The sequence below is a fragment of the Gambusia affinis genome, linkage group LG19 (genome assembly GCF_019740435.1).
Source record: "Gambusia affinis linkage group LG19, SWU_Gaff_1.0, whole genome shotgun sequence".
Taxonomy (NCBI): Eukaryota; Metazoa; Chordata; class Actinopteri; order Cyprinodontiformes; family Poeciliidae; genus Gambusia; species Gambusia affinis.
The window spans coordinates 15770710-15787451 of NC_057886.1; the positions used below are offsets into that span (position 1 = coordinate 15770710).

General features: G+C 40.7%; 1 protein-coding gene across 3 annotated transcripts in view; it reads left to right on the top strand.

Annotated features, from left to right (window-relative positions):
• Window positions 1-16742, top strand: part of asic2 (acid-sensing (proton-gated) ion channel 2) — a 336573-nt gene that overhangs the window by 210384 nt on the left and 109447 nt on the right. Inside the window, exon 1 of one of the 3 annotated variants that reach the window (XM_044099870.1) lies at window positions 10248-12339. The exons of the other annotated variants lie outside the window; for them this stretch is intronic. Coding sequence (XP_043955805.1) covers window positions 11647-12339 — 693 coding nt within the window. The 5' untranslated portion in view covers window positions 10248-11646. Of the gene's footprint in view, window positions 1-10247; window positions 12340-16742 lie in introns of those variants that run through there. 3 annotated transcript variants of the gene reach the window in all.

A 16742-nucleotide genomic window follows, 5' to 3' on the forward strand; every position in this document is an offset into this window, starting at 1 on the left:
TTTCCTGTTTGATTTGACACAGATCTTTTGATCTTTTGGTTTTCATTTCTAACTTTTCCAGCGAACAAGCCCCATACTTGACCCAAAGCACAGATAGTACGATAGAGTTCAGTAGAGTAAGGTTTATTTAGCTCACATTTTGATTTCACTTAATTTGTGTGGAAGCCATCCACTGAGTTATGAGAAATTAATATTATTCAAAATTACAATTATTTTCTTTTGCCATTTACTTAGAAAAACACAAACACATTTCTAGGTATAAAAGCAGAAAATAATCTTTGACTTTTTCTTAGTCTAGCAGTTGACTTGAATGTACCTTAACTAGGATTAAACTGTATATTGTCAGGAAATTTAGCTGTGATTAATATACTGACAACAGGCAGAATAAAATATTTGAAATCAGTACAAAGTTAATTAATAACATTTAATCATTTTAAATGCTCTTTTTAAAGTTATTTCTGATATACTTGCTTTTCTAAATAAAACATCTACAGTTGATCTCTTATCTACTGACTTCAATGTCTTTGTCTCTGGTGCTGCTAGGTTGATCTGCATTTTCATTTCTAAAACAATATAGTGACTATTTTTAAGTGTTTAAATCTTTTGCTCACCATCCATTTGCAAAGCTTTTGTGCCATAAGACTTTGTCGCACCACATGGCTTTTCATTTTTTGTTCAATATTATCCTCCCTCCCAAAAAGGCATGGTTATTTTTTTACTGTCTGACTGCTTTTTGCCACAGTACCTCCTCCTCACCTCTATGTTTAAGACTTTGCAGGATCTGGAAGGAGATTATTACCGTTACTACCTTGAGGGCAGGAATTTTGATGAACCATGAATTTTTGGCTTTCCTTTTTTATTCTCTGTCCTTACTAGAACTGTTCTGTCCATCAGGGAATGATCTGCATATGCTTTTGTTAAGCATCATTTGACTATTGGCCTTTAGTTGAATTATGTTTTAGATTTTATTTTAATTTTGCTATGACAGCAAAGATTGACATAATTTGTTTCAGATCGCTCAGGCTTGTGTCGCTGCAGAGTAGCAGGTTTGGATTTGAAGTATGTTGATCTTTTACCTATAATTTATCTGAAGTAAAAGATCCTCCTTAATGACAACACAAAATTGCATTTTGGTGATACTTTTATCATAAAAGCAATAGGTTAGTCTATGTGTCATTTTTAAGTTGCGCCATTGATTGTTAGTTGTTTATGTGATTTGATGATGTTTAGTCTGAAGTAAACTGGGACTCTGCTACTTTTATGTAAGGGCTATATGCTTAGAGAGTTGCTGAGATCATCTGCAGTGCAAACTGTAACTATCTCAATTCACCTGCTGTTATTAAAATAACTCATGGAATAAATGCATGCATGACAGTTTCCAGTGGTTTCTTGTTAACTCTGAATGTGTTTCCCCTCTGTGCCTGGCAGATAAAATTACATCTCATCTGGGCATCTCCAACCAAGTAAAATGTTCATTTCTTACCTTCAGAGGCATTTTCTTGTAATTTCTTTCTTTGCGCTTCACCTCCTGCCTTGACAGAACAGACAGCTAGACGAGTAAACTGGCCATGTATGGTTTTTGTTATTCACGGTTTGAATATTCAGAACTTCACCATGAAAACAAGTGCTTTTTGGCAGCAGTGCCAAGGTTTATTGCCTAAGGCAATATGCAAAAATGAGTGTCTTCCACATGAACTTGAACTGATGCCACTTTGCTTTGCCATGAAGATGGGATTTGATAATTTATCAGTGTAATCACTCCTTATGTTCTTTTGGTGCTGAGCATAAGGCAACAGCATTAGAGTTAAAGGGTGGCATTTTATAGCACAATCAAATATCTATGTTAACTTAATTTGTTATGAAATGCTATATATCAAACACAACATAAATGATATTTGACATTGCAATTTGACAAATACGTCTCTTTAAGAAGCTCCTATTCGTTCTGACACTCCGCTGTTATGGCCCTGGGCCTGAAGGGCTGGGCTGCAGGTGTTACTTTTGTCTGTCTTTGTGCTCCTCCCCTTTGCAGGTGTTTCTGATCCGTTGATTTGGAGCGCAGAGTATTTGAACCTGGCTGTCTCCACCTTATGGATCGCCTTCAGCGTCCACTCTGCCTCTTGACGGTTGTGGTGTTCTGTTGCCAGGCCTCAGCTCCCCTCCTTTTGCGTATTTGAGTTTGTCTTTGATTTTGCACTTCAACACTTCCATATGCATTCATACACCACATCCAAGCATTTGCATCACACCATTGATACTGAGATACACAATCCATTGTTGTTTATATTACTAAATATTCCTTTTTTTATCCACTTTAACCACTGTATGGTCTCCCGTTTTGTTATGACTTTGAGCCAGTCATAACAATTGGGGGCTCGTCCGGGATTTCAGTCATTACACCACCTTCAACCCATCATCTCTGTATTGTGTTGCATTGCCCACTATATTGTTTATATTAAATGAAAATATATTGATGAGTCATGGTTTAGTGGATCATTGGTTTACTATGTTGGCTACAATTGGAGAAACCCAATCTTGGAACAGAGAAGATGTTTGCAGTCTAATTTGTCACATTTCATTTGCTGTTCTTTAACAGTACATTCTGAGTCTGATAACCCAGCTAGACTTTCTAAGTTGGTGTTGACTTGTTTGGGGGGGGGACAACTGGACAACTGGGTTGACCCAGTTGTCTAACATTATCATATCCAGAAGCAAATAAATAGTAAGGTAGAGAACATATTAAAGAATGTTAAACTGAATACAAACACAATTTCTCAGTTAGAAAAGAAAACCCAGAAGGAAGACTTGCAATGTACAAGTGTCTTGTAGAGATTTAATAGAGATACAGTTCAACATGACACTTATGGATTTTAGCAGACACTGCAACAATAAACCAAGGACACCATCATCTAGTGGAGAAAAAATGCAGCAGGACAGTTATGCTTACATCAGCTACATCAAAGACATTCTTTATGTTAATGCACAGCCCGCAACTCAATTTAAGGTTAAATACAGAAGCCTCAGTAACACTAATCAGCACTGACACTGTTTTTCCAGTGTTAAAAATAATAAAATACTTTGATGAATCCACCCATACATAATTTGTTAATGACAGCAATGTTCTGGTGACAAAAGCTCACCAAGCTCAACATATTATCTGCAGTAGCGACTCGAATAAGATGAGACAAGCTTGAACAAAACCCCATTGTCATTTTAAAAGGAAGATTTCTTATGGTGGCTCTGAGTCACATTAGTTACATGTTACAGGTGCATGAACAGCTATTATTAACCTTTTCACTTTATCATTCTGGAGCATAGATTTTTATTTTATACCAACCTCCAGAAATAGACTTTGAAGATACCAATAATTGCGAGATTTCTGTCTGACAGTGCTGACATTTAGTTTCTAAAGTTCAGGAAGCAGAAACAACCAGTTGATGTTTGTGATTTGCCTGACATAACTTACACTTAGATCAAGTTTGATGAATGGAAGATTGCCACAAGATCTACAGTTTTATTCGCCTCCCTCATTTTTTATGCGCTTGCCACAGACTCAAGCTCACCTGAGCGTTCACCGAGGCCAGCAGGAAACTCGTATCCTTATTAATCATCCTCAAATTCTGCCTCCTCGTACACATACACGGAACTTTCCACAACCACCATTGTTACGCATTTTTAACCCAGCATTTGCCAAAATGTTCTCCACCCCATTAGCATGACTCTGTTAATGTTTGATTGGGGTTTATAAATCACTCACAAACATTTTACTCCAGTGTCTCATTTGTTCTGGGAGAAGGAAGGGAGGAAATGTATATGAATATAAATGTCATGGCTCTGCTGTTAGAGGGCGATGTGTAATTGTATCAGACGCTTGGGTTGACTATATCCCTAATTAATGTATGATTTCCCACATGCTTACGGATTGCAAATTGAATACGTTCAGCCTTTGAGGTGTTCTTTACTGCTTAGTTGGACTGAGAAACCCTCTTTATGGCTCTAAGCTAATTATTCAGCCTGTGGAGCCAGGCTCTGGAAGGATGCCTCTGAATCTCGCTTTAGGCAGTATGAGTCTGTTTTTGTGTGTGTATTCCACATAGTAATTGCTTTAGGAATTAATAGTACGTGCATGCATTTCACATCCCAATTCTGCATTTCTGTTTTGTGTTTTGACCTGACATGAATTATGGATGAAAGTAGTTTACAATTTTTCAAACTTCTGGTTGAGCTCCTTGGTTACGACGCAATATCTGTGCATGTTTACGTTAATTTCTTTTTTTGAAGGAAGCTGTAAAGTTCATGAAGGGTTTCTTTAGATGATGTGGAGGGTTTCGTGGGGGTGGAGCTCAAACTATGTTTTAGATATTTCTGTTCAACAATGTGATTAAAGGGAGTTATGCATTGCTGCAGTCATCCAGTCATCCTCAGACCTTTAGGAGCAATTTAAGTTTTTCAAAATGTCAGGACTGCACATTTGACCGTTCCTGCAGCAGGTTTGGCCTTTAACCTCCTGTTTTGAATATTTCTCGAAGGACAAACTTGGCACATGATGTGATGGGAAAAAAATGATGAAGTTGAGCAAATTGGGAACTTTAACAAGCAGAAGTCTGAAAACATATGAAGATAGACAAGCCTGAGGGTGTTTAATTAAGAGATGTAAAAAATTGTGAAAATATATTTTCAATCACAGTGGGAGATGAAATGTTCTCAGTAACAGGCAGAAGACTGCTGAATGCTAATGAAAATTTCCAAAGCAATGTATTGCTTTGCTGGATGATCAAGAGCTCAGAGAGTTGGCTCTGAAGCTCTTTGGTGATTTATATTGATGTCTATTTTCCTTCTCAGTATTGAATAACTATTGCTTGTTGGCTAGTGTCGTATTTGGAGACCCCATTAAAGCTGAAGACAATTATACTGAAAGTAGGTTCTTGATGAGAGCTGAAATGTAGAAGCAAAGCCAGAGTCCAACTTCTAACTGTTTTAATTTAACGCTGAACATGTTCAATAATATGTATTTCTCTTTAATTGAACCCTCAATTGGTTATACTTCATAATGTTTCCAACTGTAGCCCACTTTAACTTTTACATTATGGAATATGTGCAATTAGAAATATATATATATATATATATATATATATATATATATATAAAAAAAAAAAAAAATTCCCTTCTCACCCACCGCGGGTGGTGATTCTTCTTCCTCTTAGCTCGGGTCCTCTACCAGAGGCCTGGGAGCTTGAGGGTTCTGCGCAGTATCTTGGCTGTGCCTAGGACTGCACATTTCTGGACTGAGATGTCTGATGTTGTTCCTGGGATCTGTTGTAGCCACTGTTCCAGTTTGGGGGTGACTGCCCCGAGGGTCCCGATGACCACAGGCACCACTGTGGTCTTCACCTTCCAGGCCCTCTCCAGTTCCTCCCTTAGGCCCTGGTATTTCTCTAGTTTTTCATGCTCCTTTTTCCTGATGTTGCAGTCACTTGGTATTGCCACATCCACCACAACGGCTTTCCTCTGTTGTTTATCCACCACGACTATGTCTGGTTGGTTCGCCCTCACCATTTTGTCTGTCTGGATCTGGAAGTCCCACAGGATCTTAGCTCGGTCATTCTCCACTACCTTCGGGGGTGTTTCCCACTTTGATCTTGGGGGTTCCAGTCCATATTCTGCACAGATGTTTCTGTACACTATGCCTGCCACTTGGTTGTGTCGTTCCATGTATTCTTTCCCTGCCAGTATCTTGCACCCTGCTGTTATGTGTTGGACTGTCTCAGGGGCCTCCTTGCACAACCTACACCTTGGGTCTTGTCTGGTGTGGTAGATCTGGGCCTCAATTGCTCTGGTGTTTAGGGCCTGTTCCTGGGCCATGATGAGGGCCTCTGTGCTGTCCTTCAGTCCAGCTTTTTCCAGCCATTGGTAGGACTTTCTGATGTCAGCCACTTCGGTTATTTGCCGGTGGTACATCCCATGCAGGGGCTTGTCCTCCCATGATGGTTCCTCCGGCACCTCAGGTTCTGTTCCCCATTGTTTGAGACATTCACTGAGCACATTGTCTGTTGAGGCTTTGTCCCTGATGTATCTATGGATCTTGGATGTCTCTGCCTTGGATAGTGGTTCTCACACTCACTAGTCCTCTGCCTCCTTCTTTGCGGTTCGTGTATAGTCTCAGTGTGCTGGATTTGGGGTGGAACCCTCCGTGCATTGTTAGTAGTTTCCGGTCTTAACATCTGTGGCCTGTATCTCCTCCTTTGGCCAGCTAATTATTCCTGCAGGGTACCTGATTACTGGTAGGGCATAGCTGTTTATTGCACGGATCTTGTTCTTGCCATTGAGCTGGCTTCTCAGGACTTGTCTTATTCGTTGGAGGTATTTGGTTGTGGCTCTTTTTCTTGTGATCTCATCAAGGTTGCCATTTGCTTGTGATATTCCCAGGTATTTGTAACCTTCCTCTATGTCTGCTATTGTTCCTTCTGGGAGTGAGATCCCTTCTGTGCGGATGACCTTCCTCTCTTTGTAACCATCCGACCACACTTCTCTAGTCCGAATGACATCCCAATGTCCGTGCTGTATATCCTGGTGGTGTGGATCAGTGAGTCTATGTCTCGCCGCTCTTGGCATACAGCTTGATGTCATCCATGTAGAGGAGGTGGCTGATGTTGGCTCCATTCTTGAGTCGGTATCCGTAGCCAGTCTTGTTGATGATTTGGCTGAGGGGGTTCAGGCCTATGCAGAACAGTAGCGGGGACAGCGCATCTCCTTGGTATATGCCACATTTGATGGATACTTGTGCAAGTGGCTTGCAGTTGGCTTCAAGGGTGGTCTTCCACAGCCCCATTGAGTTTGCAATGAAGGTTCTCAAGGTTCTGTTGATGTTGTACATCTCTAAGCATTCGATGATCCAAGTGTGTGGCATTGAGTCATAGGCTTTCTTGTAATCAATCCAAGCCGTGCACAGGTTGGTGTGTCGGGTTTTGCAGTCTCTGGCAACTGTGTGGTCTACAAGGAGTTGGTGTTTGGCTCCTCTGCTATTCACCCCGATGCCCTTCTGTGTCGTGCTCATGTATTGATCCATGTGTTTGCTTATCTTAGCCGCTATGATGCCTGACATGAGCTTCCAGGTTGTGGAGAGACAGGTTATTGGTCGGTAGTTAGATGGGACCGGTCCCTTTGTTGGATCCTTCTGGATCAGGATTGTGCGCCCTTCAGTTAACCATTCAGGGTGATTCCCGTTCTGTAGCAGCTGGTTCATTTGGTCTGCCAGTCGCTCATGTAGGGCAGTCAGTTTCTTTAGCCAGTAGCCATGGATCTTGTCTGGCCCTGGTGCTGTCCAGTTCTTCATACCTGAGACTCTTTCTTGGACATCTGCCACAGTGATGGTTACCGGATTTTGCTCAGGGAGTTTGCTGTGGTCATCTCAGAGAGATCAGCCACTTTGCATTGCTGTTGTGGGACCCTTTCCCATATGCTTTTCCAGTATTGTTCTGTCTCCAGCTTTGGTGGGTCTCCAGCCTTGTTATTCCCCTGCCACTGAGAGTACACTTTAGCTGGTTGGGTGGAGAAGAGCCTGTTAATCCTTCTGGATTCCTTCTCCTTGTGTATCTCTTTAGGCTGGCCAAGGCTTGGAGCCTCTGTTTGGCAGTTTCGAGTGCTTCAGGTATGTGTATCTGGCTGTACTTCTTGGGTATTGGTCTTTTTGTTGTTCCCATGGAGCTCTGATAGTTGGCTCACTTCCTCCTTGTTGCCTTGATTTTACTCTCTAACCGTCTTTCCATGGTGGGTATTTGTTATTGTCATTGTTATTCTTATAGCCAAGCAACTCAAGGATCACTGATGCTGCGTTGTAAATCAGCTCGTTGGTTTCTGTTATGGTATTGGTAGGGATTGTTCTCACTGCTGCATTCACATTCTCAATGAGACTTTCTGATGGTATTTCACTCAGCCGTTGTAATTGGCGCCGAGGAGGTCTGTCTGTCATTCCTGCCATGATTCTATTTCTCAGGTCTGTTGCAGCCTCGTTCAGCTCTGTTTCCATCATTGTGGCTGCATATTCTCTCTGGGCGGGGCTTGTAGTTAAGCCCCGCCCTCTGACATCCAGGTTCCTCCTTTTCGCCGTAGCGTTTGTGTTGTACTTCGTCAATCTCAAGCTGTGATAGTAGCTGCCGTTTGCGGATGTTGGAACACTGAGCTACTAGCTGTTTAGCACTTAGTGTGGACTGGGGATGTCGAAGTAACCATTCCTCCCTCAGTCTTTGCATATAGCCCCTCCGATCGGGGCTACTTGAGTAGTAGCATTCCAACAGATCCAAGTTTTCATCTCTTGCCCATTTCCGCTTCGTTGTCCGCCTCGTTGTTCCAGTAGCCCATTTATCATCAAGGTGCTCTGGTTCCCCAGCACCTGACGCAGACCTTGTTTGGCCGGGCGACGTCTGAGCCGGCATGTTTCCTTGCTTCTTTGTGTCTCTCATGTTATGAGGTAGGCTGTAGCTCGAAGGATCTTGCCTAAGGACCCAGACAGGATAGCGCCCTTTTTTTCCGGTTTCGACCTGGATTCGAACCCGGGTCGACCGGGTGAAAACCCGCTGACTTATCTATTGAGCTATCCTGCCAGCTATATATACTGTTTTATGAAAACAGTATATATATATATATATATATATATATATATATATATATATATATATATATGTGTGTGTGTGTGTGTGTTGTGAAAATGCAGAGTGCATAATTTTGACTCCACAGAAAGTAAATATAAAAGCTTTTGTGCATGTGTTACATTGGAAATTATGTTGGATATCAAAAAGCATTTTTGCTGCTTTAACTTGACTGAACAACATATAAAAATTATTTAAATTGCAATAAGGGTGTTTCTGATTTGGTGCTGTTAATTATATAAAACAAAGTCAACCATATTCCAGATGCTTATACACATTTAACTAAATTACAGTAGGTATGGTTTGATGCAAATTTTAGCATAATGAAAGGATCAAAAACTATCTCTTTTTTTGCACCACTCCAAAACTTTTATGCACATGGTTTGGGATTGGGGAGAATTTGGCTGTTTTACCTGGAGAAATTTGAAGCCAATGAGTGTAGAATGTAGATTTTTAATTAACACCAACTGTTGACAAATAATTGAAATCATATTCCATTTTTTGTGTATTTACAAAGTAGCACAAAACACAAAAATAAACTGTTTGCTCTGCTCACTTTAAAAAATATTGAAAAGAATACACAACCATGCTAAATTGTATGCAGTTTACATCAATAAAAAATATGTAGTATTTAAAAATATACTGGGACCCATTTATCTTTTATGAAAACAGTAAAAAAGAGGAAAGGTTACACATTTTGGGGGCTATATCTGTGTCTATTTTGATCATTTAAATCCAAGTAACAACCCCTGAGAGATGCTCTGATTCTATCCTTCATAAATATAGTACACCAATTCAAATTTGGTAAATAAGTTCTCGGGTCTTGATGTTCTGTATCAATCTTTTTTAATTTTAGGATGACCTGACAGTTCTTTGGGTAACTTCTATGTCTTTATCACTGTACAGCCTGTTGGTTCAGTTCCAGTTTCACTGTGCCCTTGGGCTACTGTAAATGTATAGGTCTGTGGATGAGTGTGTGTTTGTGAGGGCGATTGACTGAATGTCTCTCTAGTGTGAAGTACTTTAAGTGGTCAGTATGACAAGAAAAACACCACATAAATTCAGTCTATTTACCATTTCTCATCCAGGATCTTTTTATTATTGTTGTTTTTTTCCCCCTTTTCTAATTTTTGATATTCAAATCTTATGTGACCTAATTTGTTAACAATATTATTTTAGTTTGATTGACTTCCTTTCTGATATTTAGTCACCTTTATCAATGGCACTGTTTGTCTAATTCTAGAGGATACCAACACATTTATAGGATACATAGAACTGTCAATGAGTTCTGGGTCTGCATCCTTATGAGACGGTTGAAGCACCTTAACTGACCCCTAGTCGATGCATCTCACACTAGCTGCACATTCTGCTTCTTAAATTGCAGTTTTAGTTTTTAAACTGGTTTCAAAATCAATCTCCACACTCTGGGAAAAATATATTTTGAATATACTGAAAGCAAAAAAATTTATTGATGCGCGTTGCACGCAAACGCCTGCCCGCTTATCGTTCTGTTGCTGCTTAGCAGCAGCAGCAGGCAAACAGAGGGGGGCGAAGGACGGCACAAGTTAGCACAGAGAGAGAGACAGGCGCTCTCATCAGTGACGGACTCACCGGCAGCGTGGACAGAGCTGTGGCGCAGGAAGAGGAGGAGAAGGGGTGACACAGGGAGGAAAAGCTGCCTGTAAACTGGAGGAAACCACAGGAGAGAGAGGGAGGCGGGATAAACAGAGTGATCACAGAGGAGAGAGAAGTCATTCAGAGCAGGGAGAAGGAGAACGCTGGTAAAATCAGACAAGGACCCAGACTGAGGAAAGCGCACGAAGAAGCCTTTCCTGACGGAGGGAGAAGCCGGAGTGTGTGTGCAAAGTGGAAAAGAAGGAGTATAAAAAGAGGAGGAGAGTGAACCTGACCAAAGGCTTGCCTGACACAACAGAAGAGGAGGAGGAGGAGCATGAGGGCAAGTTGATAGATTTGATTTGGAGAGATTATTTTTAGAAAGAGGATCGAGGACATGACAGGAATATTAAAATGAGAGATGCACTGTCTAAGTCGCGGAGAAAAACTATGGAGGAAGAGACCAGGAGACGGAGAAAAGGCGGTGAGAGATGTTGAGATCAGTGTCTCTGAGTGGATTAGCCTTGCTCAGATTTTCCGTAGAAAACCTCTGTGCATGTCCGTGAATATGCATGAATGCCCTCTTTTAAATGTGAAAGCATGTTGTAGGTTTCCAACTGTGACGATGGGGTTGAGAAGCAGATCAAAACTACTTTGAGGATCCCTGAAGAAGCTAACAGAACCGGCCAAAGCTGAGCACGAGGAGAGGAGTCAGAGCATCTAAAGTGAGAATGCACAGAGAGACTGAAAGCAAACAAGCTTTGAATATCTTTTATATATTAGAGCTTGTACTGATTTCAGGAAAAGATTGATAATAACCTCTGGCTGTACACCTCTGAGAGCCTGATGGGCTTTGCAGCACTAAGCTACAACTCCACAAAACAGGGAAAAGATGGAACAAGGAAATCTCTGCTAGGACAGACACAACCACACCAACCAATCAATCAGCCCTGTCATCTCATTATTTTAATTATCTTTCCTTCCTACATTTGTTTTTGTCCTTACTGCTTAGCCTTTGGTATTTTTATTCTGCTCTCTTCTTTCTCTGTCTCCTCTTCATCTTTTTCTTCCCTTTGCTCTCTCTGTCTTATCATCTCTTGTTCACTGTCACACTAACTGCCATGGATGCTGGACTCGCTCATGTAGAAGACACCTTGCTTAGAGCACATTTGCCTCTCTGATTTGTCTCTTCTTTTCCTGCTGAGTTGAATGATTGGAGCAATTTTCAGACTGAGACTAGGAATGAGGACCAACAAGTAGCTGCTGCTGCTGCTGTGTGATGGACAACTTTAAACCACACAAGAATCTTTTTGATGTACACACAATATTATTGTGATTGAGTGCATGGATAGATAAAGGTTATATAGGGGATTTCTCCTGGAGCTACATGTTGGCCCCTGTCCCTGAGGCCTGGCCAGGAAATGACACCTCTCCTGCGGTTGTAGGAGTGTTGTGGGCAGCCATGGCCCTGCAGGGGCACTGTCTCCGAAGGGGTTCCCCAGTCATGATCAGAAAGGCTCGCAAGCGACGTCTCACGAAGCCAACTCTGGCTCAGGTCACATCCACTCTGTTGTCAAGGACACGTCTACACGGCCTGCGGCATGTTTGTGTCCCTGGAGGTTCTGTTGGCCGCCGGGCGTTCTGGCTGCTGGCCCTCTGCACCTCCCTGGGGTTGCTGTTATCCTGGTCCTCTAACCGACTCCTTCTTTGGCTGTCCTTTCCCACGTACACACGGGTCCACACCGAATGGGCCAAAGAACTTGCCTTTCCTGCTGTCACTATTTGCAACAACAACCCGATTCGCCTCTACAAACTTACAAAGAGCGACCTGTACTTTGCTGGCCACTGGCTTGGCCTGCTGCTGGCTAACCGGACAGTAAGACCTATGGTTCTGGACTTGATGCAGGAGGACCGTCTGTCCTGGTTCAGGAAACTCTCAGACTTCAGGCTCTTTCTGCCACCCAGAAACTTTGAGGGAACCAACCTGGAGTTTATGGACAGACTGAGCCACCAGCTGGATGAAATGCTTCTGTCATGCAAATACAAGGGAGAGCCCTGTGGAGCGCACAACTTCTCCTCCGTAAGTCCAACTTTGAGTTTTGCATTTTCTGGAAAATATCTGAAAACTTAAAAGTTTACACTCCCCCTTTTCCTTTCAGCTACTCGAAAAGTAAAAGTCTACTTTCTTAACCTAAAACTCATTTGGATGTGAAAGTTACACTGATTAAAATGCAGTAATGACTGTCCTTATTATATAAAAGGATATTGTTTTATTTAGCCTTGAAAGCATCCTCTGGACAACAAGAAAGCTAAGAAAGGATTTGACAGTGACGTTATGAATTGATTTCTCCTTATTTGTTCAATGTAAACTATTCTAAACCGAAATTGCCAGACTTATGTAGTTGGCTGTAAGTTTGTAGGTTTTTGTGCCCACTATTCCTCATTTAGCATACTTCTTTACAGTTCTTTCATCTGCATGGTTGGTCTTATTTAATTTGTGTCTAAGCATCAGTAGTCTTTAATTAAGACACATCTTTCTTTAGCTGAAGTCTTTCCATTTTTATCACAATTCCTTTGAAGAAGTGCTATGTTATTGTTAGCATGTTTACTGTTGATTTTTATTAGCCTTGTTGATAATTTGGCGTGTATATTCTTTTGCGGGTTTCCAGTTAAGTATGGAATACACAAATGTGCTGATTTGTAAACATAACTTTGCTTTGATCATCACAAAATTTGATGACAATTGTTTCATCTGTGCCGGTTTCTCAGCAAGCATCTACAAACATCTACACCATGCGAACCATGCAAAACACAAAGAGGTCACATGACGTAGAGAAGAGCAGTGCCTTTCGTTCTATCAAATGACAAAACTTTTGATAAACTCTCCTTTGTGAGACCTCTTGTGGAGCCAACTGTGCATCGTCCAAGGAGGTCAGTACTAACAAGTAAGAGTTTTGCTGCTGTATGCAAACTAGCGTGATTCGTATTTACCTCAACTGTAGGTCATGTTTTCTTATTTTTACTCTTCTTTTAAAAGGATAGTTTAGGACATGCTCAGCACAACATTGCAGAGTAAAATTTAATTATAGTTTCACATAAACTTCTCTAAATTTTTTCTTTTTAAATTCTTCAGTAATTACTCTGCCTTATTTTGCTTTGCGGAGTTTATTACAATATAAATACTGGCAACAAATAAACTCTTCAGGGCGTACAGCCTGCAAAAGTTTAGTGTGCAGCTAAGATGCAAATGATTCAGAGCATCTACATGAATTAAAACACTTAAATAATTGTTTTTAGTTGCCAAAAGCAAACACTGTATTTCAGCAACTTCAAATAGTGTAATCAAAACTTGCATGATTAAGTCTTGAACATCAACTGTCCTGTGTGCATCTTGGTCTTGATTTTTGTTGTTGTTGTTTTTGCCATAACAGAAACACAACAAGTCTGTCAGGTGAAAGATTTTCCTCTCTTCCATCTTTTTTTTCCTGATGTGCTGAGAATGTGAGCTGTATGTGTTGAGTGTAGGACTGCAATGAGTTTTTCCTGCCTGAATGAATTTTCACGTTTGATATGTGTGAACACCACTACGGGTGGATCAAACTGCTGATGGAGATAACGTCTGCTGATAATGTTTGCCCTAGAGAGGGCAACCGCTGTGCAAACTTGAAAATGTAATCGGCCTCTTCAAAATATCAGCAAAACTGGTGAAAACATTTCGATCAATTCTGCTGAAGCTGCCTTTCTAAATGAACAAATAGACAAGTTGTTATGAAATCTTAAGCACCCGTTTCTGTCAGTTTATTACAGGTAGTCAGGTTTTCTGTGCTAATTAGAGCAACATTGATTTCTTTCTCGCCTTGTTTTACGTTAAAGGGGGTCGTCTGCTGTTAATACGGCCTCGGTGGTTTCGCTAATCTCATTATCCTCCTGCTACAAGTCAGCAACGGCTCCCTGAGGCCCCTTTGGTATCACTGTCACCCCGAGACCAGAACAGAAGCAACAGCCACATTAAATGGGATACGAAGAACACAGGTGCAAAGGCAAAGACGGAGATAAACATGAGAGGGCTTAAATTGTGTGTAAATTTATATGACATGATAGAGGGTGAGTGTGAAATCTAGTTTTGATTGGATTTGGTTATCACCAGCTTTAAAGTCCAGAAAATGCTTTGAAATGTCAAGCAACGAGTAGTTTCAGGGGAGAAGAAGAAAAACGGATGTCTACAGGTTGGAAAAGAGAGATGACATGGAGGAAAAGGTGTCTGGCTGGGAATACAAATTGGACCTATCACTCTGGACAGCCCCTTGAGCTGCAGGGTATCATGTGCTGATCCCACTGTATCATAGAGAGCTTGTCCATCTGATCAATACGTCTATTAAGCCTGTGATGTAGTTTATGATGGTCTATTTTTCTCCCACATATCCAATAATGATGTACCTTTAGCTATTCCTCAGCTAGGCCCATCAGGAGGGAATGACAGAAAAGGAAGAGCAAGGCAAACTGTCCTCACCTTCCGCAATTAAAGTAAATGGCACCTTAGCAGGCTGAGCCTCTGTACGTGAAGAAGATACACATCTCCACCCTGTTTCCCAGAGCTCCATCTAGAACATAACTGCACCAGAATGACAAATTAACCACTGGTATGGGTTAGAGAGTAACACCTAATCAGACTGTAGGCTGGGAGTGCCTTGCAACTGTGATGCATCAACTCTGTGTTCATAAAAATCTCATAACTGCAGCAATTCAGTTGCTGCAAAAGAGTCTTTAAGAGTTTGGCATTAGGAGTTAACAAATTTAGCTTTTTTTCTGCTGTTTATGTTATATTTTATCTGACTGGCTAAACTTCATGTTTTGGGTGTAACAATGGGTCCAGCTTGTTAGACAGTTCACAAGGTTTTAGCAATATTCAGGGGGCTTGCTTATATCAGTAGATCACAGATGACCCCTACCTAATTATTGATTTATCCAGCAATTTTCTCTGGAATGTAACTTGAAGTTATTTGCAGAAAGTTTGCTTATGCAAACATTTTTACAATGACCATATCTATAATATTTGCTAAAAATTGCAACTTGAGGAGCTGAAGCATCTGGATGCAATGCTACTTGGCATCCTATTGGCTGGCATTTGCAACGCTGCCAATCCAGGAAGCTTTGCCTGGATTGGCATAGAAGAGTGTAAAATGGTGTCCACTGTATGTCGAGGTGTATGTGGTGTTTGAATAATTAAAATAGGCAGTAGTAAGTGTTGTAGAGGTGTTCTCTCTTGGATTTGTGGAAGGATTTGGTCGCTGACTGGGGGTCCACTGTAAGTGTTTTATAAATTGTAAAACTGTTTTTACTGAATATGTACAATGTGTTTAATTCACATATAGCATTTTTATTTTAAGGTGATTCTGATGACAATGATTTCACAAATATTACTAAGGTTTCACACATCCCAAACTGTTATAAAGATTTTCTGTTCAGTTTACACTCATCCAATTCAAATTTGCTTAATATTTTATATTTTTAACTATATAAATGATCAAATGTGGTCTAGACTCTTTAAAGGCTTTAACTCACCACTGTACAATACATTTTGAATCTTTCTAGAAACCACAGCAGCAGTGAAGCTGTTTTTATGGGTTTTTCACGTCTTTCACATCCTGATTTTGCTCCAAAAGTAAATGGAAGAACTTAACGACTGAGAGAAAAGGGAGTAAAAGTTACTGTCAGCCTGTCAATCCATCCATCGCCTATGGCTGCTTACCTTGGAGGTCTGTAGGGGAGCTGGAGCCTACATCTAGAAGTCATTGAGCCAGAAACCCTGAATAGAATGCCAGTCTATAACAGAGTAAAACAGAGACATACAGGACAATTATGCATGCACAGACTAATAGCACATTTGTACCCAAGGGCAGTTTACAAAGTCCAAAGAGAATACACATACGTATAGAGGTAGCATGTAAACCATCTTGCTTCAAATCAACAGTGCTGTCAATTCTCCCTCCTGCAGCTCCTATAAAAGAAAAGCCTTAGCTGCAACTGTTTTATTAGAACATTTCTTATGAAGCTTGATGTTTTATTTGTATATTTCCTCCTTCTGGGAGAACATTGATGTTGTACCTTTAATTGGAATCCACGAGAGTCTGTAGCTGCAGAGTTTTTGCAAAAATACTCCATGAAACATCTGGTATAGAGTAGAAGGGCAGCCGTGTCTTCTTTAAATATTACACATTTTAATGTGGAAAACATAGCTCCAGAAATTCTCCCTTGATTTAATTTAGCAGCATCATTAAATGTGAATTAATAAAGGCTTGTTCGGAACAAATAAACCAAGCATCTACATCCAAACTATTATTATAGACTATTTACTACTTTAGGATTTAACAGAAAATATTTTTGTTCAGTCAATAGTTTTGGAGGTGATTTCTTTTTTCAGGCTTGTTATCCATCGTTTTACTTCCAGTGCTTTGGAACCTTCTGTTGACTAACTTTCTTAAG